Source organism: Balaenoptera borealis (genome assembly GCF_965194805.1).
Source record: "Balaenoptera borealis genome assembly, chromosome: 3".
In the NCBI taxonomy this organism is placed as follows: Eukaryota; Metazoa; Chordata; class Mammalia; order Artiodactyla; family Balaenopteridae; genus Balaenoptera; species Balaenoptera borealis.
This window is the reverse complement of record NC_138866.1, coordinates 28192947-28218008: the sequence shown is the minus strand read 5'-3', so window position 1 is coordinate 28218008 and position 25062 is coordinate 28192947. Positions and strand designations below refer to the sequence as shown.

At 41.3% G+C, this 25062-nt stretch overlaps 2 protein-coding genes and 1 pseudogene across 10 annotated transcripts in view; 1 reads left to right on the top strand and 2 right to left on the bottom strand.

The window, feature by feature from the left end:
• The window catches only part of ENTPD5 (ectonucleoside triphosphate diphosphohydrolase 5 (inactive)), a 33827-nt gene extending 27599 nt beyond the window's left edge, over positions 1–6228 (bottom strand). Inside the window, exons 1-2 of one of the 3 annotated variants that reach the window (XM_082383956.1) lie at positions 5990–6141; positions 3888–3966 (exon numbers count right to left, since the gene is read on the bottom strand). The gene's annotated coding sequence lies outside the window, so the exon portion shown is untranslated. Of the gene's footprint in view, positions 1–3887; positions 3967–5989; positions 6142–6208 lie in introns of those variants that run through there. The other 2 variants (XM_082383958.1, XM_082383957.1) reach the window with 2 other exon arrangements.
• Positions 6229–6338: 110 nt separating this feature from the next.
• The window catches only part of BBOF1 (basal body orientation factor 1), a 39355-nt gene continuing 20631 nt past the window's right edge, over positions 6339–25062 (top strand). For 3 of the 6 annotated variants that reach the window (XM_082383920.1, XM_082383924.1, XM_082383923.1), the window contains exons 1-4: positions 6339–6551; positions 8487–8715; positions 14897–14962; positions 19462–19605. In XM_082383920.1, coding sequence (XP_082240046.1) covers positions 6466–6551; positions 8487–8715; positions 14897–14962; positions 19462–19605 — 525 coding nt within the window. In that variant the 5' untranslated portion in view covers positions 6339–6465. Of the gene's footprint in view, positions 6552–7642; positions 7750–8486; positions 8716–14896; positions 14963–19461; positions 19606–25062 lie in introns of those variants that run through there. The other 3 variants (XM_082383922.1, XM_082383921.1, XM_082383925.1) reach the window with 3 other exon arrangements.
• LOC309625010 (ubiquitin-associated protein 1 pseudogene) lies at positions 16179–19455 on the bottom strand (annotated as a pseudogene). The gene has a single exon. The product of its transcript is annotated as a ubiquitin-associated protein 1 pseudogene (transcript).

Genomic DNA, 25062 nt, shown 5'->3' with positions numbered 1-25062 from the left:
TGGTTAGTTAATTCATCAATGTTTGTTGAATGAATTAATGAATATATAAGTCACATCACTTTCCTTCTGAAAACTTTGATCAATTTCCCACTGTCCATAACAGAAGTTACAAACTCAAATACTGAAATACCTACTGGGGCCAGGCAGAAAATGTAAGTAAGTAAAGGTGTGTGTAATCAACAGGAAGTTGTGGGGACTGTGTAAAGTGGAAAGCACATGTCCCATCCTGTCCCATCTAAAGGGTAAGTTGCTTGCTGTTCCCACAAATTGCTGCCATGATGAAATACAGGCTCAGTATTGCCAGGTCTTCTGATTTTTCAAAATAAGCTAAAAGCACAGATTTCTATGTAGAATCTGGTTTTTAAAATAGTGACAACTAATTCTATTAAAAAAACAAAAACAAAACTCAAAAAACCACCGTGCAGGCCAAACAAAACATATCTATGGGCCAAATCCAGCTCTCAAGTTTCAAGTTGGTGACTCTGCTCTGTAGGATTAAAAGACAAACTTCTTGACTAACATTCTAAGTCCCTCTAAGTCCCAGGCTACCTTAACGAAAGTTTTTTGCCCACTACTTTCATACAAGAACCCTTTGCTCTAAGCACACATCAGAGCCACCTGGAGGGCTTGTTAAAACATAGATTGCTGGGGTACTTCCCTGGTGGTCCAGTGGCTAAGACTCTGCACTCCCAATGCAGCGGGCCCAGGTTCAATCCCTGGTCAGGGAACTAGATCCCACATGCCGCCAAGTAAAGATTCTGCACACTGCAACGAAGATCCTACGTGCTGCAACTAAGACCCGGCACAGCCAAATAAATAAATAAATATTTAAAAACAACAACAACAAAAAAAAAACATAGATTGCTGGGCTTCACTGTCAGCATTTCCAATTCAATAGGTCTCAAGTTGGGACTGAGAATCTGCATTTCTAACAAGTTACCAGATGATGCTGATACTACTGGTGCGTGGACCACACTTCGGGAACCGTTGCTCTAGTTAAATTACTCCTTGTCTCAAGCACACACTGATTTTGCTCATTTGTTCTACCTTCCCAGAAAGCCTTCCCTTTTACTTTCAGCCTACCTCCTCCCGTAAACTTTCTCTCTGACAGTCTTTCATGCCTCCAAATTCCTGTAGCACTTAGGGTCCATACCATCTCCGCTTTATCCATCACTGCTTGGTGATTTTTATTGTTAACTGTTTGTGCATAGCTTCCAATGAGGAAGCTATGTGTATTGTGTATTCTCAGAGGTCAATGTCCAGGTCAGCACCTTATACACCTGACTGTAAGCCACTTGAAGGCAGGGCCCTGTCTTGTCTCCCACTGTACCCCTCAAGCTATCAGAGCCTGGTATTCAGTTGGTACTGTACCTACTAAACATTTCTTAAATGAATGAACATTTGACAGATCCATGAAATGAAAAGTGCAGATAAGCAGGCTTGAAATTTGGGTATATAACTTTTTTTTTCTCTTTAACTTATTTATTTATTATTTATTTGGCTGCGTCGGGTCTCAGTTGCGGCACGTGGGATCTTTGCTGCAGCGCAGGCTCTTCATTGCAGCATGCGGGATTCTCTCTAGTTGCGGCACAGGGTCTCCAGAGCACGTGGGCTCAGCAGCTGTGGCGCATGGGCTTAGCTGCCTTGCGGCACGTGGGATCTTAGTTCCCCGACCAGGGATCGAACCTGCGTCCCCTGCATTGGAATGCAGATTCTTAACCACTGGACCAACAGGGAAGTTCCGGTATATAACTTTTCTTAAAGAACTGACTTTAAGGGGGGAAAGCGGTTGGGGGGGGGTGGTGGTGGCATGAATTGGGAGACTGGGATTGACGTGTATACACTGATATGTATAAAATGGATGACTAATAAGAACCTGCTGAAAAAAAAAATAAATAAAATAAAATTCAAAAAAAACCACCTGACTTTAAGTCCTGTGTAATGGTTTTGTCAGAAAGGACAACTAATAAAAATTGAATATTTTGCAAATAAATTGCCAATAGACAATAATCTGTGGTAACAGATTCTGTATATAAGTAAAACAGTGAATGTTAAACTGATTTGAAAATTTGTAAGATTAAATCCTTTATCTCCAGGATTCCTTATCCTTTGTAGGGATGTGAACTAGTCATTATATTGTTAGGGGAACCACTGACTGAAACCGCCCACCCCGGCCAGGCACCACAGTAACCATTTGCATGAGTTATCTTGCGACAGGAGGTCCTGGTAAGGAATGCAGAACTAACAAGCCACCACAAACTGGAAGAATTCGGGAAAGGTCAAAAGAAGAGAGGAGACACCAGTCCATATGTCCTACCAACCTCCCAGAATCCTCCTCACTGGAATCCATCTTGGCTGAGTGATGCATGTGCCACCAGGAAGGACGCTGAGTCAGAGTGATTGGCCAGAGACAACCCAGAAACTAACCCCATTACCATAAAACCTGAGACTGTGAGCCACGTGGCACAGCAGTTTTCCTGGGTTCCCTTACCCTCCTGCTCTCCACCCGGGTGCCCCTTCCAAATAAAGTCTCTTGCTTTGGCAGCACGTGTATCTCCTCAGACAATTCATTTCTGAGTGTTAGACAAGAGCCCACTCTCGGGGCCTGGAAGGCGTCCCCCTTCCTGCAACAATATCACAAGATGATAGCTATTTAATAGAATTCTATATTTGTACCACATGTAATGAAAAAGTAGGATGAAAGTAACTCTCCATGATATTCAGAAATATTGATCCGTCTCCTTCAGATGACAATAAATGCATCCAAGATTCTAAAGAGTGTGTGAAAACAAAACCAAAAACTGTTCACCTTGTCTCTTCTACTTATAAAACAGCACCAGCTATCAGGCAACTTCAAGGATGATTTATGAGTAGAAACTCGGTCTCCAAGCTAAACCAGAATAAAGTCACAGATGACTTTAGAGAGTAAACCCAATTCTGGAACTACTGGAAGAAAAAATTAGAAATAATATGTATTTTGAGATATAATCCTAAGTTCTTATTTGGCTTTTTGAGCAACTCCACACTTGATGGTATTACAATCAATGGGACAAGAGAAAAGTTAACATCTTTGGCAAAGACAGAAAATCCAATTCAGGAAAACAAAACAAAACCAACCCAGGAGCAAATGAAGTACATTTACAGCTTTAGAACTACCATACGACCCAGCAATCGTACTGGGCATATACCCTGAGAAAACCATAATTCAAAAAGAGTCATGTACCAAAATGTTCATTACAGCTCTATTTACAATAGCCAAGACGTGGAAGCAAACTAAGTGTCCATCAACAGATGAATGGATAAAGAAGATGTGGCACATATATACAATGGAATATTACTGAGCCATAAAAAGAAACAAAATTGAGTTATTTGTAGTGAGGTGGATGGACCTAGAGTCTGTCATACAGAGTGAAGTAAGTCAGAAAGAGAAAAACAAATACCGTATGCTAACACATATATATGGAATCTAAAAAAAAAAATAGTCTTGAAGAACCTAGTGGCAAGACAGGAATAAAGACACTGACCTACTAGAGAATGGACTTGAGGATACGGGGAGGGGGAAGGGTAAGCTGGGACAAAGTGAGAGAGTGGCATGGACATATATACACTACCAAACGTAAAATAGATAGCTAGTGGGAAGCAGCCGCATAGCACAGGGTGATCAGCTCGGTGCTTTGTGAGAGGGGTGGGATAGGGAGGGTGGGAGGGAGGGAGACTCAAGAGGGAAGCGATATGGGGACACATGTATATGCATAACTGATTCACTTTGTTATAAAGCAGAAACTAACACACCATTGTAAAGCAATTACACTCCAATAAAGATGTTAAAAAAAAAAAAAAAAGATAGCAGAGATGTTACCTCACATCCAGATACTTGCCCTACCTACCAGGACCATAATGATCTTGTCTGCAAGAGGATTCAGCCGAGACACTCCACATTTCTATGTTGACCAGGCACCATGCAAACTGGGCAAAAAAGAATTACAAAACCAAGTCAACAAAACACTAAGTGCTTATCCCAAGTTTTAAAAGCATTAGCATTCTAAACAATAAAACAAAGCATGGGACTTCCCTGGTGGCACAGTGGTTAAGAATCCGCCTGCCAATGCAGGGGACACGGGTTCGAGCCCTGGTCTGGGAGGATCCCACATGCCGCAGCGTAACTAAGCCTGTGCGCCACAACTACTGAGCCTGTGCTCTACAGCCCGTGCTCTGCAACGAGAAGCCACCACAGTGAGAAGCCCACGAACCACAAGGAAGAGTAGCCCCCGCTCGCCACGACTAGAGAAAGCCCGCACACAGCAACGAAGCCCTAACACAGCCAAAAATAAATTAATTAACTAAATAAAACAAAGCAAATTTATTCAGCGAAATAAACTTCATGGTAAAACTACCTACAAGAAAGTATGAAAGGAAATGCTACCAGATGAATTGCTAAATAGCAACTTCCTACTCTACTGTCTGTACCATTGGATGTTTTTTACAAACATATGACTGAATAATAACATCCAGTTCTTTGGCAGAGAATGTGGAGGTTCAGAAGACTACAGATTCTAGAACTACATCTACTACAGTGTGAATCTGGGCATTTCTCTTAGTCGTATTCAAGTTACAACAGCTTTAACTACAAAATCAAACTTAAAGTCAATAAAAATATGCTGTATAATAAAATAACTATAATGTACATGTAAGTAAAGTATTATGCATATATATTAAGAAATAATCTTGTTACAGTCAAATTTTCATGTTTATAAATGAGTCTACAGACAACAAAAGTTTTGGACTGACTTTCATATTCACAGTAACCAATTTTTTAGAATGAATTCCAAATGTAAAGGCTCTGACAGAAGATGCCCTACCCTCTTTTCTGCAAGTTATCAATAGTGTGCATGTTCAGAACCTTAGACACATAAAATCAATAACTTTATAGCTTCTATATGAGAATAAACCCCTTCAATGTATGATAATTCCACCATGGGCTCACGGAAATGTGACATGCAAATAGAGGGGGGGAAAGCACCAGGAAGAGGGTAAGCCACCATCATGCAAGCAGATGGTATGGCTAAAAAGATTTCCAGTGCTCATTAATATTAACACCAATCAGCATGTTCCCCCTAACCACTGAATTCAGAAACAGAAACGACGTTAAGTGGAAAAAAAAAGGTGGGGGGTGGGGTTTGCATTAGAGACCTCTGGAAAGGGTGTAGGGATTAAGTTCTCCTTAGCGAAATGGAGGAAGATGTACAATGAAGTTTTTAAAGAAATTTAAAATTCAATTTGAAAGGGAGAATAACGCACAGCAGAGCTTCAATCACAAGTTTTCTAACTGTTGTCCCGGCACCTAGAATTCCCTATCTTCCTCAGTGACTCCCGGACTAACTCACTGAATGAAGGCAGAAGCACAGAGCTCCTCCCCCGAAAAAGGCGAACAGTACCTTTCAGTACTACTCCTTTTCACTGGTGTGCTGGCGGGGGTGCGGGGTGCGGAGGGGGGCACCAAACCAAAACGCACCAAAATGCATGAGCTTTCAACTTTACGCGACTCGCAGAAAAAAAGAGGGCTGCGAACGCAAGAGCTTATTAGCAAATGGGAATGCGGGGCTGGCCCTGGGCGGGCAGCGCCGGCCACCGGGACCGAGGGCCTGACCCCAGCACACTCCTCTTCAAGGACTCTCCTCGAGGCCCCGGAGCCTCTCCCAACCCAGGGGGCAGCCCTTCTCTCCCCGCCAGGCTCTCCGACGCCAGCAGGCGCTGCCCGCCTCACCCCCACCCCCCCTCAGGGGAGTCCTCAACTGCCTCACCAAAAAATGTTTGGCCTGGGAAGCCCGTTGGCTGCGCCATCCCTTACGGAATTAGCAAGAGTTAAAAGCCAGAAAAGGGAGAAGGAAACCCAAAGAGTCGGGGGCAGCTTCGGGAGAGGCGGAGCAGGGACGAGAGCGAGGCGGCCACGGCCACGGTGGCTGCAGCGCGAGGGAAGAAGAGGACGCACGGGCGAGACGCGAAACGCTGCAAACCCGGCGGGAGCGGCGCTCTGACGACCGCGGCGCGCCGGCGGGACCCGCCGCGAAGCCAAGCCTCCTTAGGGGAGAGCGCCCCCACCGTCGCGCAGCCGCCCGGGGCTGGTCCGCTCCGGCCTCCCAGCCCGCCCCGCCGCCCTCCCAGCCCCGGCCCCCGGCTGGCTCTAGCACGTCCGCGCTCGCACACTCACCGCGCGCGCGCGCCTCCACGGGGCGGCCGCCCGCCACCCTCGGCGCGATCTCCGCCCCGCCCCCTGCGTCCGGCCAGTGGGCTGGGCCCCGCGGGGCGGTGTCGGGATTACGTCACGCGCGCGTGCGCTCTCTAAGCGCCGGCAGCGGCCCGTGCGTATCGTTACGGGCTCAGTGTGCCGGTTGTCCTTGGAGATGGAGCCGGGCCTGGGCGGCGCAGAGAGGCGACAACGACAGCGGGGCCCCTGGAGAAGCCAAGATGCCATCGAAGGGAAAGGACGAAAAGAAAGGGAAGGGTAAAGGTAAAGGCAAAGACAAAGGCAAAGACAAAGACAAGAAGAAGAAGTAAGGAGAAGACACCCTGGGGTCCCTGCTCCCTGGGCCTACCCTCCCGGGATTCTCAGGGGCGAGCCAACTGGCGCCCTCCCGCCTCCCCTCCTGGACCCTCCTCTCTCCCCGCTTCTGAGAAGGACAACCCCCATTGTTCAGATATTACCAAAATGCACGCCAAACCATACTACTTCAACTAAGACAAGAGTGTGAGGCTTGGGACCCTGAAGTAACTTAGACACAGTCTCTGCCTATGTGTAATGCGCTAACGAACGAGGAGGAGGAGGCAGATAAGTTCCCAAAGAACAGAAGTAACACAGGACCGAATGAAGTTAAGTACCAGTGGAGGGAAAAAGAATTGAGAATGAGGAGGAAGGGTTAGTTCTGACCCTAGAAGTGAAGGTCAGGATAACATGTTTTAGGATATCGAAGAGCCTCTAGGCCTGTGCTGTCCAATAGGGTAGTCACCGGTCACGTGTGGCTATTAAAATTAGTTAAAATTAAATAAGATTAAAAATTCAGATCCTCATTTGTACTGGCTACATTGCATGTCCTCAGTAGGCACATGTGGTTAGTAGTGGTGACTGTATTGGGCAGCCCAGATATAGAGCATTAACACCATCACAGAAAGTTCTGTTGGACGGCACTGCTCTAGACCAGTGATTCTCAGACTGGGGTGATTTTTGGCTACCAGGGGATGTTTGTTAATATCTGGAGACATTTTTGGTTGTCACATCTGGGGACCTCTAGTGGATAAGAGACAAAGGATGCTGTTAAATATCTTACACTGCACAGGACAACTCCCAGCCCCACTCTAAACAAAGAATCGTGTAGCTCAGAATATTCGTAGTTGGGAAGCCCTGCTCAAGGCTTTAAGCTTCTCTGGAATAGGCACTAAGCATTATTCAAGGTATCTCCAGCACCTAGAAGAGAGCCTGGATCATAGCAGATGCTTAATATTTGTTAAATAAACAAATTAAGGTGTCTGCTTTTCTATGCTTCAACTTGGATCTCCCCCCTCCCCCCCGCACAAGAACTATGCTCTAGAGCTCTGGGTTCATTATTTCTTGCCTGTAGCCTGATCGATCTCAGCTATGTGGTTGAGATGATCGTGGACATCCAAAGGATCTCTGGGTGATTGAAGTAGTTCCTTGGGCTTTTTCAAGGATTCCTTTTGGTTCAAAGGAAAACATAAAGGATTTGACCAATTCAGGTAATTATTCATGTTTCTGCAAAGTGATCAGAATTTCTGAAGTGGATAGTATTGCGCTAGCACTAAAGCTTTGCAGGCTTGGAGTTGCTGCTAGATCGCTACTAAACCTATTGGATGACCCTAGTGGTTCCTAGACACATTGGAATCATACACGTTGTCCAACAACACTATATATGGGACCACAAGGAAATCCTTGCAAAGTTTATAAAGAACTTGTTTAAGAGAGTAATGCATGCTCAATACAGAAAGTTTACGAAACATGGAAAGTCAGGCAAAACAAAACCACCTGTAGTCCCATCATCCAAAGATAATCACTGCTGTCATTTTGGAATATTCTTTTTCTTCTTTATAAAATGATAGCCCAATATACAAATTTATTTGTAACTTTTTTCCCCCAATGTATTATATAAGTATTCTTCTACAGTGTGATTTTTTAAAAAGTATAACTGTGTAGTTAGTCTAGCATTTTTTAGAAGTGCCAAGGGATTATCACATTCCTGGAACTCACTAGCATATGTTTTCTGTTTTTGACCATGCATTTGCAGTGCACATATCAACAGTGAGAAACACTGAGGCTAACAGACCATATATATTTCTTCTTAACTCATTTATCCAACAGTATTTGCTCATATATGCTAGGCAAATGCCAAGCAAAACAAATAACAATAAAGAGAAAGGTGTAATACTAATGTAGTAGAGAAATAGTTATATGTTGTCAATGTCCTCTTCCTGTGCAGGAAGATGATAAAAGTTGAGGAATCTGCCATGGAGAGAGCCAAGGCCAATGCCTCCCTGTGGGAGGCCAGGCTGGAAGTCACAGAACTCTCTAGGATTGAGTATCGTGATACTTCCCAGAGACTGGCAAAATGTAATGAAGAATTAAAGAAACAGCAGTATAGAATGGAGAAAGACACAATGTCTGTATTGAACTACCTGAAGAAACAGGATCAGGAGAAAGATAATCTGGTAGGTAGGTAGAAACCCTCCTGAGCCTTAGAAACTACCTCTGTGGTTATACTGGTGTGTTATATATTTCAAGGATTTTAATTCCTTGAAATCTCATCACATAGTTAAGACACTTCAATTGACTTTATCTCTCCTTGAAGCAACATGTTATTTCAGAATGGCTTTACTGTCAGAATTGGCTCTTTCTTATTTTCAGCCTTGTCCCATGTTTTCTTGCCTGAAACAAAGATTGATGATCCTAAGGGAACATTGTGGTCAACTTTATTTTAAAAACAAGAGCATGATATATGACCTATATATATATTTTATGATACTGATAATTATCTAAATAATTAATGATCTGTAAAGCAATTCACCGATAATCCGTGATCACATGGTTATGAACCCAGCAAGTTAAATCTCTTCTTTTTGGCCTGTTGAATCTTGAATTTATCTTACTGAACTTTGTTGAAATGTTGGGAGTAGAGCTATCATTTTAGATCTGGGAAAAAAAGGGAAGGGAACTAACATTTTGGGGCCCCTGTTTGTGCCAGGCACTATACTAAGTACTTTACCTCTGCTGTGTCATTTAATCCTTTTAATAACCCCCTGTAGCTACAAATTGTCATTCCCATTTTACAGAAAAAGAAATTGACTCTTAGGACAGATAACTTGCCTGAAGTCTCACAGCTAGTGGGTGGAACTTAGGTGTGACTTAAATTCTTCTCTTTCCCATCTGCCTCTATGAGTCCCATGGACACCCAAGGAAATTTACACCATGCTTCATTCCCATATATGTTTTTGCATTTTTACTATTTATGTATTATACATCCACAAATAATACATATTATAGTCTTGTTTTAAAATTTATGTTAGTAGTGACATATTGTACATATCTTTTGCAACTTATTTTTTTTTTATAAAACATGTTTTGTGGTATATTTACAAAAATCACATGATTCAGTTCATTTTTAAGAAGTTGATAATGAGCATGCTTTATTTTTTCATTCATTATTAACTGCTTTATAATATTCCATCAAATAAATAAATAAACCAAAATTTATTTGTTCATACCACCCTATGGGTCAGTTAGATTCCATTTTTTCATTATTACAAATAGACCTTCAGTAAACATTCTTGTGTATGTCTGCTTGTGCCCATGTGTGAGAGTTTCTCTAGAGTAGACACTTAGGAGTTAAATTACTATATTATGAGGTATGCATAATTTCAACTTCACAAGGGTTTAAATTGAACTCCAAAGAGGTTATACCAATTTATACTTTCACAAGCAATGTATTAAAGTGAGTTCCCATTTATCCACATCTTTGTGAACACTTGATATTATACTTAATAATTTTTGCTCAATTTTATGTGTATAAATTGGTATGTCACTTTAATTTGTATTTTCCTGATTACTAGTCACTTGAGCATCTTTTGTATGTTCCTTAACCCATTTTTTATTGTTTTTATGTGTTTGCTTCGGTATACATATTGGAGTGATGCAGAGCATTTCTTCTACATAAGGATGACATGCAAATTCATGAATCATTCCATAATTTTTTTCAAATGCCACATTTTCAGGGAGACGCTTGCTCACTACCCTGTTTAAAATTAAAACCATCTCCCTTATTTTATTTTCTTTGTAATATTTATTACCTTCTGTCATACTATATGCATGTTACTTATGTATTTATTTTCTCTTTTCCTAATTAGAATGAAACCTCACAGAAGTAAAGAATTGGGGGCCTTTTTAAATTGTCGTTGAGTGCTGTATCTCCAGCACCTAGTATGGGCCTGGCACATAGTAGGCACTCATTAAAATATTTTTGCATGCGTGAATGAATGGCTTGTGATTGCACTGATGCTTTGAAAAAGTTAATAGAAATCAAAACTAAGATCAAGATGATATTGGAAACATATCAGAGAAATCGGACAACTGAACGTTTGTGTGGATTTTGTGTGTTTTATTAAATAAAGTGTAATTTTTTTGTACATTACTTTTTTTTAACCCTCTTTCCTAGGCGACTTCCATTTTTAAAATTACTCTTTGAATAGTATGCATTATTAAAATTGTCTGCTATAAAGTATTATTCTAAAATAAACCTTTAGGCCAGCCATGCAAATAATTTTCAGAATTCATTATATAGAAGCTTTGTGGTCTGCATTAGCTAATTGATATTGGTCTGCATTTATCGGTATCACTGGTATTTCCTGATTTTCATCTGCCTCCATGTATCAAAGACCAGCATCTGGCTGTAGCAAATACATCATTTTCTCACAATCATAGATACCCATTAAAACCAAAGAAACTACTTTGGGAGGAAGAAGTAAAATAGATTCAATATACCCTGGTCAATTAGCTCTCTTAGAGTTTTGTTACTCATTCTACTATATCCTAGAAATGCGTTATTTGCTTAAACTTTATTTAAACTGTTTATGGTCTTACTTCATGTTAATTATAGAAATATTAGAAGTGAAGTGTGTTTTGAAAACTATTATATCTTGGAAAAAATTAGGAGATTTCACTTATGGGTTTTGGTACTTAAGGCTTTGTTCAATCAACACAAAATAAATCTAATTATATTTTACACCTGTCCTACATGACTGAGGACTGTCTCAATTTATCTTAAAACATTTTCAGGGTTTCCTTAAACTATTCTAAGATTATTTACAACAGTATTTCACTTCTGTATCTTCTGATTCTATAACCACGTCAAGGAATTTTTAGTTTAAAAAGCTACTCAGATTTCCTACTAAAACGTACCAGCATCCTTGGAGAAATGATCGATTCTAAGACTGGAGCAGGGAGAGTGAAAAATGAATTTGAACTAAAAAATGAATTTGGAATATCTTGTGACAGGAGTCAGTAAAAAAAAATTAAAGGACACGGCGGGTAGCTTGAAGGGGCTCCCATTGACCAAATCTGGGACATTCAAGATAAATAATGACAGTAATAAATTATAACTGAATAAAATGAGTCCAGGAGCGCGTACAACTAATAGATAAACACATACATTAATAAATAAGGGAGGGCTTCCCTGGTGGCGCAGTGGTTGAGAATCCGCCTGCCAATGCAGGGGACATGGGTTCGAGCCCTGGTCTGGGAAGATCGCACATGCCGCGGAGCGGCTGGGCCCGTGAGCCACAACTACTGAGCCCGCGCATCTGGTGCCTGTGCCGCACAACAAGAGAGGCTGCAATAGTGAGAGGCCCGCGCACCGCGATGAAGAATGGCCCCCACTTGCCGCAACTAGAGAAAGCCCTCACCCAGAAACGAAGACCCAACACAGCCATAAATAAATAAATAAATAAAATTTTATAAATAAATAAATAAGGGAGAGGGACTTCCCTGGTGGCGCAGTGGTTAGGAATCTTCCTGCCAATGCCGGGGACACAGGTTCGAGCCCTGGTCTGGGAAGACCCCACATGCCATGGAGCAACTAATCCCGTGTGCCACAACTACTGAGCCTGCGCTCTAGAGCCTGTGAGTCACAACTACTGAGCCCACATGCCACAACTACTGAAGCCCGCACACCTAGAGCCTGTGCTCTGTAACAAGAGAAGCCACCGCAATGAGAAGCCTGTGCACTGCAATGAAGAGTAGCCCCTGCTCACCACAACTAGAGAAAGCCTGCTCACAGCAATGAAGACCCAACACGGACAAAAATAAATAAATTTATTTAAATAAGTAAATAAGGGAGAATACAAAGTTTTTCCTTATAGTGGAATGCAGTAAATTATTAAATTTCCATGGAATGATGGAATTAGAAAAGTCACCATTTGGCTTCAGAGTAATAAGTGATTCAGTCAAGAACAACAGTGGATGCTAAAACTAGTGGGTGAAATTTTGATGAGCAGAAGGATATTTGCATAGTCTCAAAATATCTTCCCCCAAAATACTTAATAATTACAAAAGGAAAAATAGTAACTTCTAAGTGGAGAAACCTGGCAGACACAATCTTAACCAGCTGATTACAGTTAACGTCAGTCACCTCATGATGTGATGCAGTGACAAGGATACATCATCACTTAGGCAGTGTATGCCTGCCAAAAAGGCATAACCTGAATCTTCTCATGAAGAAACATCAGACAACTCCAACCCTGGCCAGTATTTTTCAAAAACTTTGATATAATAAAAGACAAAGACTGAGAAACTGTCCCAGATTAAAGAGACCAGGATATATGACAACTAAGTGTAATCATAATCAGGGATTACATCCTGGACCAGGAAAAGGAAAGTTACAATAAAAGGACACCATTAGGACAATTGATGGCAAAGTTTGAACATGGACTATAGATTAAGTAATAGTATTTTATCAATGTTAAATTTCCCAATTTTGATCATTGTACTGTGCTTCTAAGAGATTGTCCTTTTTCTTAGGAAATACATACTGAAATATTTCGGGGTACAGGGGTATGATGTCCTAGACTTTTTTTTACATGCTCCAGAAAAAAGTTTCAAACATCTGTATCATATATACATATATTTAGATAGACCTATCACAGAGGGAAAGCAAATGTGGCAAAATTGGGTGGAGAGTATATGAGAATTCTTTGTACTGTTCTTGAAACTTTTCTTTAAAAAATTCCTCATTTAAGAGAAGTGCAAATCAAAACTCCAAGTCATCACTTCACACCCATTAAGATGGCTACTATCAGAAAAACAAGGGACTTCCCTGGCGATCCAGTGGTTAAGACTTCACCTTCCAATGCAGGGGGTGCGGGTTCAGTCCCTCGTCGGGGAGCTAAGATCCCACGTGCCTCAGGGCCAAAAAACAAAAACCGAAAACAAAAACAGAAAATAGCAAGTGTTGCTGAGGATGTAGATAAATTGGAATCCTTGTGCACTGTTGGTGGGAGTGTGAAATGGTGTAGCCATTATGGAAAACAGTACAGAGGTTCCTCAAAAAATTAAAAATAGAATTATCATATGATCCAACAATCTCACTTTGGGGTACATTTCCAAGAGAATTTAAAGCAGGATCTTGAAGAGACAATTGCACACCCATGTTTTTGAAACATTATTCATATAAACATTATTCACATAAACATTATTCACATTCATATAGTCAAGATGTGGAAACAACCCAAATGTCTGTTGATGGATGAGTGAATAAAGAAAATGTGGTATACACATACAATGGAATATTATGCAGCTTTAAAAAAAAGAAGGAAATCTTGTCATATGCTACAACATAGACGAACCTCAAGGCCATTATGCTAAGTGAAATAATCCAGTTACAAAAGGACAAATACTGTATGAGTCCACTCATGTGAAGTGTATGTGGACAGGGAATGTTGCCCGACATTCCAGTAAACAATGAACGTTGCCCACTATTCCGGTTCTATAAGGATCAAGCCATCAGCCATTGCAGCCCCTACCCCTACCCACCACCTGCCTCCCCCCACGGTGTGTCCTGAGGGGAATTCAGGATGGAGAAAAACAGGAAGCCTTCTGTGCTTTGGATACTGACCCTAGATAGTTAAGATGCATATCTAAGGAATAATTACAAGCCCAGATGTTACATCTTCCCTTACATAGAAAAGCACTAAAATCATTAACTTGAAATGACCATTCCTTGTGATTAGTAGTAATCTTTTGATGTCTGACTACATGTTTTTTTCCAGCAAGAAACTCCTATATATCCTGGCTCCTCTCTTAACTCTTCTGAGCAGTTCCTCAGAGCTCTCTGAGAGGCTGTATCCCAGGCTATAGCCCTCAGTATAATCCTAGAATAAAACTTAATTCACAACTTTCAGGTTGTGTGGTTTTTCTTCAGTGGACATATCTGAAGTAGTCAAAATCATAGAAACAATGCAGAAAGGCTAGGGGGAGGGAAGAGAAGGAATTAGTGTCTCATGAACATAGAGTTTCTGTTTTGCAAGATGAAAAATTTCCAGAGATCTGCTGCACAACAATGTGAATATATACTTAAAAATGGTTAAGATGGTAAATTTAATGTTGTGTTTTTTACCACACACAAACACACACATGTTACCCAGGCAATTGTGATGATAGCCAAGTTTTGGAAGCTGCAATAGCAAGTTAACAGTGTGGATTATGTCCTCTATTCTTGTCTTCCCACCTTACTCCACGTCTCCAACCCTACTGGTTTTAATATCATGTGAAAACTAGGCTACTTAATTAAGTTAGGATGCAGAGTAATTTCTCTACCTTCCTCTGTATTTCCATTTTCTACAGATTGAAAAACTGAAACAGCAATTGAATGAAACTAAGGAAAAAGCCCAAGAAGAGAAGGAAAAATTGGTATGTACATTGATGGTCACTTACTGGTGGTCAGGTTTCTGGCAAGTTTAGATATTTAAGACACAAGGATAACAAGTGAGTAGATCCTCTGAGCAGCTCAGTGACCTTAAAGCCCACACACTTGATTGTACAGAAGCTCAAAAATAACATAAAATTTTGTTATTGTAGAAAACCGTCTGGTAGTAGTGGTGTTTACTGATCTTGAGCTCTAGGGCTTTTCAGTGGACAGAGCTAGGAAATATATAGTTTTTGAAGATTAAAATATATCATGAGCCCATACTAATACTTTAAATTCAGATGCAGGAGTACAGGGTTTTTACTTAACTTTATCTGTGTCTCCTTTCTTCCTCACCAAAAACCCTGGTTCTTAATGATACCAGTATAATTGTGTATTTTCTTCAAACCTTAATACATCAATAGGCACAGAATACTAATATTAATCCTACTACCAACATAAATTAGTGGATACAGTTTAAGATTGGGGGGGGCACTTTTCCCCTTAGGATATATACTGATAGGGATCTACAATCAAATTAACAAGGTTTAAAAATGATTTGAAATAATTCCTTCCTGTGAGGGTATGCCACCAACTCAACAACACATTTTGCTTTTAATTTTAGGAGTTGCTTTAAAAAGTTTAATTTAATGTACAATTATGTAATTATATAATTAGAATTATGTAAAATATTTATATGGTTCCAAAGTAAAATCTATCAAACATGGTATATTCTGAGAAATCTAACTTCTATCCATGTCTCCACAATATACCAGACTATATTGTCAAAATGGATTTTTGTCAACATAGTTAAGAAATGATATTTCAGTGTACTTCAATTTGCATTTCTTTTTTTTTTTTTTTACCTTTTAGATTTTTATTAGTAGTTCTCTCTGAAGAATCAAAATAGTTAGCAAATTACTTTAGCTTCATGAAGACTGTATATCCTTTGTATTTAGACCTTTAATGATGTACAACATAATACAAAACAAACCAAAGAGACTGATTTCTATGACTAGGTGTTATTCATTGTGTCATCCTAGAGCAAGGGGCTGGAGGGAGAGGCTGTTCTCCAGGGAGAATTGAGGGGGAGTTAGTGCTGGGTGACTAAATCACAGCCTCTTTCTTCCCCACTTGATGTGCTCGGAAGGGGCCAATGATTTCTTAAACTGACAACTGTTTTCTAGAGCAGGGGGCTCTAAAATCTGGGGTAGCAGAAACAGTCTGGGGCAGGGAAGTATGGTAACTGCCTGGCAGAAAAGGCAAACTCAGGGCCCCAAGGGGAAAAGGGCATTCTTTGCACCTCAGAGACATTGCAGAACCAGTGTAACACTAAATGACGTCGTTAAAAGGGGAAAAAAACAAAACCCTGGAAGAACATTTCAATTGCACTCAACTTGGATTAAAGGTCAGTCCACCCTTGCAGAGAAGGGAAACATCTAGCCCCAAAGCGGCACTGAGTCTGGCCCTCCCACCTCCTTCTCCCCAATTCCTTTTGGCAGCTGGGCCAGGTTTTGGCTGAGGCCATACAGACCCCAGAAAGACCAGAGAAGTCTCTCTGGATGGCCAAGGTGGGAAGAACACTTCTCAGAATACAAATACTTTTACTATGGAAGGAGCCAGGACAGTTCTGGGGGCATTTGCATGCCCAAATCTTCCCCACTTTCTCCCCAGCTCAGGACCTAGGCTCATAGAGACTTGGCAAGCACAGTCTCTACACCTGACCTTCCACCCCCAAAAGAAAATCCGGAAGTGTGCCCCTTCTTCCCCACAGGTGGTCTCCTCAGGGCCTTTGGCAGCGGGGGCTCCATGGCAGGGCCTAGGCAGGGCCTGGTCTCAGCTGGCTCCCGCCCGAGCCATGAGGTCTTCCAAAGCAGTGTCCTGGTCATTGTTGTGTAATAGCAGAACTTCCTTAATATCTTTCAGTTCAAAGCCCATTTCCTTAAATTTGCTCATTAACTGAAGAAACTCCATCATCTTTTCCTCTGAACACTGCTGCATTTCCAGAGCCTCTTCCACTAAAAGAGGGTCAAAGCCCTTCTCGCAGAGCTGTCCATGTGCAAAGAGATAGTCGAGAATCTGCTCAATATTCTCTCCTTTCTTCTTCATGGCTTTCAAGACACACTCATATGAGTAGCCCATGTTGATCACCATCTCCACACATTGCCGCTCACTGGGGGACAGCATCTGCAGTTCAGAATAAGCCTGGGGACAGCTGGGAGTGTTGGGCACTTGTGACATTGAGGAATTAGGAGGTGTGACCTTGGGACAGGTATTTGGAGGTGATGATTCTTCTGTGCACACAGACAAGACAGAGAGGGAAGGCATCTGGGAATGGGTCAGGGTTGGCACCTCTGTGCCACTGTCCAAGTTCAAAGCTGAAAGCCCAAGAGTATGATGCCCATTGAGCTCACTGGCACTGCCTTGGGTGGAAGGCTTTAGGGAATTCCGGAATGTGCCACTGCAGAGGCAGGATGTGCTGTGGAAAGTGCTTGCCATCTTGGCTGTCTTCTGACTGCTGTCATCAGAGTCAAGTTTGGGGAGGGACAGGGACTTGATATTGCTTACTGCAGGGATGGGGGGGAGGGACACTTTGGAAGACAGTGACATCTTTTCACAGTTGCCCAACTGTGGTAAGGTTATAAAGCCATTGGGTTTGTTAAGAGGCTTGAAATCTAGGGATGCCAGGACCTCCTCATCCTGTAACACAGACCCAGAGCCACCTCTAGGCAAGTTACTGTCCAATAACTGGGCCATAATGGGTCCACTGGTTCCTACCCGAATGTTTCTCAGCTCTTCCTTCTCATCAATAGTTTTTAACTCCAGATTATCAAACGGGTCTTCTTCACACTCCAAGTCAGCAGGATTGAAATCTGCCTTTGTGTGGGGTGGGCTGAGAACTTTCTGTCTTGTGACGCTGCTGCTGACCCGAGTCGGGGTGAGGATGCTGTTATGCTGTAAGCTGGCAAGGATGGGGTTGATAGGAGGTGGCATTGTGGCTGTACTGTGAGTCTTGGAGAAGCTCATTTTGCTGTCACCCTCTGGGCCACTCTTAGAATTCACTTTAGCTTCTGCTTCCTCAGCCTTGCGCTCTGCTTCCCACTGGGCTTCTTGGATTTTCTTAATATCTTCAGCCCACTCAATGGTTTTCTTTTTCAAAGAGAAGCCATTCTGTACCTCTCTGACAACCCGCAAACAGTCAGGCAAGGAGAAGCCAATAGGTAGACCAACTTTAGCTGGTGTTTTGAATTTGTCTCCTATCTTAATGGGACATCATCAAGGTAACTGAAAGTCCCATGAAAATCTGCACCCAACTTCTTAGAAGCCATTTAGAACCTGAACGCTGCCGCTGCTGTTCAGAAGCTGAAAGGTGCTGCCGCCGACTGGCCTCCCAGGCTCTGTCCCCGCTGAGCTCCTGACGGCCCCTAGGGAGAGCAAACACCATCACCTCCAACTCTGCCCTCCCCAGGCCAGGCCGTCACTGTAGCCACCGCTAGGGCCACAGCCGCCATGTTGAAGCCCCACTTCCCTCCTCCTTCCTGCATTTCTCTTATTATGAGCTAGGTTGAGCATTTTTGCATGTGGTTGAGAGTCATTTGTATTTCTTTTGATAGCCCTTGTTCATGTTTTAATTGTGTTATTGGGCCTTTTTCTCCTCTATTTCCCTCTTTTTTTTTTCTCCTTACCCTCTCCTTGTCTTCCCTTTCTCCTCCTCTCTCTTTTTTTTCTCCTCCTCTGTCTCCCCCTTTCCTTCCTCCTTCTCCCACCTTCTTCCTTCTTTATTTATAAGAGATATTGGCCCTCCCTTTGTCTCTTAGCTTACTAATTTTAATTTAGGATCAGGGATGTTACTTATTTTTCTTACAGGTTAAAGATTTGTTCAGTCTTCTCATAACTTTTATTTTTTTTTATAAATTTATTTATTTATTTTTTATTTTTGGCTGTGTTGGATCTTTGTTGCTGCACACAGGCTTTCTCTAGTTGCGGCAAGCGGGGGCTACTCTTCATTGCAGTGCGTGGGCTTCTCATTGCGGTGGTTTCTCTTGTTGCGGAGTACGGGCTCTAGGTACATGGGCTTCAGTAGTTGTGGCACGTGGGCTCAGTAGTTGTGGCTCTCCCGCCCTTTAAAGTGCAGGCTCAGTAGTTGTGGCACACGGGCTTAGTTGCTCCGCGGCCTGTGGGATCTTCCCGGACCAGGGCTCGAACCTGTGTCCCCTGCACTGGCAGGCAGATTCTTAACCACTGCGCCAACAGGGAAGTCCCTCATACCTCTTTTAAATAAATATCTACATTTTCTATACAAGATCAGCTCATTTTAGAATTTTTTCCTTATTCAAGGCACTTGGTCTCTTTTAATAAAAATTAAAACTTTATGCAAAAGCAAAAATAAAAAGGGAACAATTTCTTCAAGATAGACAAATGGCTTAAGGCTTCATATGGAACAGGACTCTGTGTGACCTCTGTTCTTTTTCCTAACTCATTTACCTTTTTTTTTTGCCTACAGGAACAAAAATATACTGTACAAATAAGTGAGCTGGAGGGACAGTTCCATCAAAAAGCCAGAGAAATTGGCATGATTCAGACAGAGCTCAAAACAATAAAACAATTCCAGAAGAGAAAAATCCAAGTAGAGAAAGAATTAGATGATGTAAGTTTCTTTCTTTCTTCCTTTTTTTTTTTTTAAAGGTGATTAGAATTAACTATTTATGTCTGCAAAGGCCTTCATGGAAATTTACTCCTGTGAGATAGTAAAGGACTCCCTTTGACATTTTAGAGATTATTTGAGAGAAACAGGGAAGACATATCAGTGTAGGACTGGACGCAAAAAGTCTTGATGTTTAGACTTTTCTTTTTCTAAGCTTTGATTTCTTTGTGAATTCACCAGATCTTAGCCAACACACCCGCTCACATTTATCAGCAGTTAAACCTTTGGAACTACAGATCCAGAAAAACATTAGGGGCAAAGTAGCAAAGTCCTAAAGGAAAATATGTTTAGACTGACAAATGATAATTTTAGAAAAATTTAAGACACTCTGGGTAGGGGTGGATGTGGTGAGGAAAACTGAGTACTTTCAGAAAGTTTCTCTGACCTTGCAGCTCTTTCCATTCCCTCAGTTCAGAATATAGTTCTATTGCATTAATGACAATGCAATAAATGGCACAGATGAGGGCTGGGCACTAGTAGCTGAAATCAGCTTTGTGGTTTTGGGCAAATTACTTACCCTCTCTATACCTAGGTTTCCTCATCTGTAAAATGGGGGTGATAAGAGTTACTGGCTTATAGGGTTGTTATAAGTCTTAAATGAGTTCATATATGTAAAGTGCTTAAAATAGTGTATGTTACCTAGTGAAAATTAACAGTGGTGTGTAGCTCTCTGCAAAAAAAGTCCTCATTTGTAGCATTTGCTGATTTCCTTGGTGTAAATACTTATGTTGTGGCCAATTTCAAGCTACCAATGCTTTTACAATGTGCTAGCAAAATTCCTGGTATGAGCCAGCTCTAACACGCAACTGCTGCTATTATTAGTAATAGTAACAGAAGTAGTATTGCCACCTAAGATAGCCATACACCATGTGGTATAGGGACTAAAAGTTGGTGCTTTGAACTCATACTGCTAGAGTGTAAATACTGTCTTTACTACTTGGGTATCTTGTTAAGTTTCCTCATCTGTAACATGGAGGTGAGAACAATAGTACCAATTTCAAAGGGTAATCGTGAAGACTAAATGAAATACAGGTTCCCCTCGCTATCTGAAAGTAGTTCCTATGAAACCTTTCCTAAGCTGAAGAAGCAATTACCATAGGACACACCTTGCTAACAGAAGCGCAAAATCAAGATAAAGCACAGATGCTCACAGACATAGTTCAAAGCTATGGCAGCTTGACGCTGAGTATAGTTCCCAGGGAAGGAGTTTGACGGTGCCACTCCCCTCGTTGTTAAGGGTGCGCTTTGCCTCAGTAACACCGCTCGCTGCTGAACACTATTTTTTTGCTTTTCGCCTTTTTTTCATAAAAGTGAAAATCCTCTCTGGATTACTTTCGGTTAGCGAAAACAGGTACTAATGTAGATTTTTTGTAAAAGCAGAGTGGTGTAAAGCGAACTTTCAAAAAAGTGGGGAATACCTGTAATCTGTTTTACTGTAAATGCTTAGCATTGTATGATAAAGATTACCTGCTGTTGCTGATCCTGCTACTATTATTACTGCACATTAGCCTCCTAAGAACTTGTCAATCTTATAACCGGTAGTTTGTACCCTTTGACCAACATCTCCCCATTTCCCCCTCCCCCCAGCCCAGGTAACCACCACTCTGAGTTCAACATTTTTTTTGGCGGGTCCCTGGGGCTTGTGGGATCTTAGTTCCCCGACCAGGGTTTGAACCTGGGCCCTAGGCAATGAGACCTCTGAGTCCTAACCACTGGACCGCCAGGAAATTCCAAATGTGGACGTATTTGAAATTCACTACACCACCGCAGTACAAAGTACACACTACTGCAGGAATAATCTTAAAATATCACAGTTCTGATGATGTTCTGGTCACTTCCCTCAAGAATCTTCTTTAGTAATAGACTCACAGACTTAGAGAACGAACTTATGGTTACCGGGGGGATGGGTGGGGGGAAGGGATAGTTAGGGAGTTTGGGATTGACATGTACACACTGCTAACCAACAAGGGGGGAAAAAAGAATCTTCTTTAGTGAAGAAGATTATAAACAATCTTCTCTATTGTAAACAGAATATTGTCCAGACACCTTAGCATGAAAATCAAGACCCTACACCTACTTTAGAACATATTATTTCCTTTTCCTACACTTTCCCATACACACCACCTTTAATCCACCCAACCCGGATATTCCCTGAAGTCTTTTCTGCCTTTCTTTGTTTACGCTGTTTCTTCTATCTGGAATATACTCCTGATAGAGCTCTGTCCATTAAAATTTTACCTATTCTTCAGAGGCTCAGATCAAATGCATATTCTCCACGAGGACTTCCTCAGTGTGCTGTTTAAAATTAATAATTTTCTTCTTGCCATTTGTGACAATTTGGACAAAACTTGAGGGCGTTATGCTAAGTGAAATAAGTCAGACAGAGAAAGACAAATACTGTGCGATAAAACTTACATGTGGAATCTAAAAAAAGCTGAGGGACTTCCCTGGTGGCGCAGTGGTTAAGAATCCGCCTACCAATGCAGGGGATGCGGGTTCAAGCCCTGGTCCAGGAAGATCCCACATGCCGCAGAGCAACTAAGCCCGTGTGCCACAACTACTGAGCCTGCACTCTAGAGCCCATGAGCCACAACTGCTGAGCCCTCATGCCACAACTACTGAAGTCTGCACGCCTAGAGCCTGTGCTTTGCAACAAGAGAAGCCAGCACAATGAGAAGCCTGCACACCACAACAATGAGTAGCCCCCGTTCGCCACAACTAGAGAAAGTCTGTGCACAGCAAAGCAACGAAGACCCAACACAACCAAAAATAAATAAAATAAAATAAATAAATTTATTAAAATAAATAAATAGATAAATAATTTTAAAAGCTGAACTTTGGGAATTCCCTGGTGGTCCTTGGTTAGGACTTGTTACTTTCACTGCGGTGGCGCAGCTTCAATCCCTGGTCTGTGGATCCCACAAGCAGTGTGATGCGGCCAAAAAATCCCACGCTGAACTCAGAGTGGTTACCTGTGCTGGGGGGAGGAGGAATGGGGAGATGTTGGTCAAAGGGTACAAACTGCCAGTTATAAGACTGACAATTTCTTAGGAATCTAATGTACAGCATGGTGATTATAACTAATAATACTGTATGACATACTTGAAAGTTGCTAAGAGAGTAGATCTTAAATGTTCTTGCTACAGAAAAAGAAATGGTAGTTTTTTGTGACATGATGGAGGTGTTAGCTAACACTATGGTAGTAATCATTTTGCAATATAGTGTATCAAATTAACACATTGTACACCTTAAATTTACACAATGTTATAGATCAATTATATTTCAATTAAGCTAGAAAAAAGAGAAAAAAATTTTAAAAGATGATTAGCAAAAAAGTAATTTTTTTGTATGTTTCCATAGCATTTTGTATTTCTTTTATACCACTTAGCCCATTCTATCTTGATATTATATTTATTATTTGTCTTATCTCCCCTGCTAGATTGTAAATTTTTTGAGGCATGAACAGTACTGTGCTTTGTATTCATTGAAGGACAAGATACACAGTAATGCTCAATAAATCTATGTTAAATGCTGAGTGGGTCTTTTATTAAAAATGTAATTGAAGGAATATCAAGTTTTCCACTAACTAAACGGGAAGAATCCTTTCACAATGTATATGTATATCAAATCATCATGATGTACACTTGAACTATCATACATTTTATTTGTCTACAATTCCTCAATAAAGCTGAAAAGTTTCTAGAAAGAATATCTAGTTTTGTTTTATATGAAAATGCTGCAGAATGAATCAAGTTAAATTCATTAACTTTTCAGGAACTTTAAAATAGCCACCCTAGGTGTAGGTATACATTCTGAATCAAAGTGAATTAGGAACTAGTTGTTAAGGAAACACTCCCATTTACCATTGCAACAAAAATAATAAAATACCTAGGGATAAGCCTACCCAAGTAGACAAAAGACCTGTATGCAGAAAACTATAAGACACTGATGAAAGAAATTAAAGATGATACCAACAGATGGAGAGATATACCATGTTCTTGGATTAGAAGAATCAACATTGTGAAAATGACTCTACTACCCAAAGCAATCTACAGATTCAATGCAATCCCTATCAAACTACCAATGGCCTTTTTCACAGAACTAGAATAAAAAATTTCACAATTTGTATGGAAACACAAAAGACCCCAAATAGCCAAAGCAATCTTGAGAAAGAAAAACGGAGCTGGAGGAATCAGGCTCCCTGACTTCAGACTATACTACAAAGCTACAGTAATCAAGACAGTATAGTACTGATACAAAAACAGAAATATATATCAATGGAACAGGGTGGAAAACCCAGAGATAACCCACACACACATGGTCACCTTATCTTTGATAAAGGAGGCAAGAATATACAATGGATAAAAGACAGCCTCTTCGATAAGTGGTGCTGGGAAAACTGGACAGCTACATGTAAAAGAATGAAATTAGAACACTTCCTAACACCATACACAAAAATAAACTCAAAATGGATTAAAGACCTAAATGTAAGGCCAGACACTATAAAACTCTTAGAGGAAAACATAGGCAGAACACTCTATGTGTTCTGCAAGCAAGATCACAGCAAGATCCTTTTTGACCCACCTCCTAGAGTAATGAAAATAAAAACAAAAATAAACAAATGGGACCTAATGAAACTTAAAAGCTTTTGCACAGCAAAGGAAACCATAAACAAGACGAAAAGACAACCCTCAGAATGGGAGAAAATATTTGCCAACGAAGCAGCTGACAAAGGATTAATCTCCAAAATATACAAGCAGCTCGTGCAGCTCAATATCAAAAAAACAAACAACCCAATCCAAAAATGGGCAGAAGACCTGAATAGACATTTCTCCAAGGAAGATACACAGATTGCCAACAAACACATGAAAGGATGCTCAACATCACTAATCATTAGAGAAATGCAAATCAAAACTACAGTGAGGGGGCTTCCCTGGTGGTGCAGTGGTTGAGAGTCTGCCTGCCATTGCGGGGGACGCGGGTTCAAGCCCTGGTCTGGGAAGATCCCACATGCCGTGGAGCAACTGGGCCCGTGAGCCACAATTACTGAGCCTGCGCGTCTGGAGCCTGTGCTCCGCAACAAGAGAGGCCGCGATAGTGAGAGGCCTGTGCACTGCAATGAAGAGTGGCTCCCGCTTGCCACAACTAGAGAAAGCCCTCGCACAGAAATGAAGACCCAACACAGCCATAAAAAAAAAAACAAAAGAACAAAACAAAACAAAAAAAAACCCAGAAAAAAACCCCCAAAAAACCTACAGTGAGGTATCACCTCACACCAGTCAGAATGGCCATCATCAAAAAATCTACAAGCAATAAATGCTAGACAGGGTGTGGAGAAAAGGGAACCCTCTTGCACTGTTGGTGGGAATGTAAATTGATACAGCCACTAGGGAGAACAGT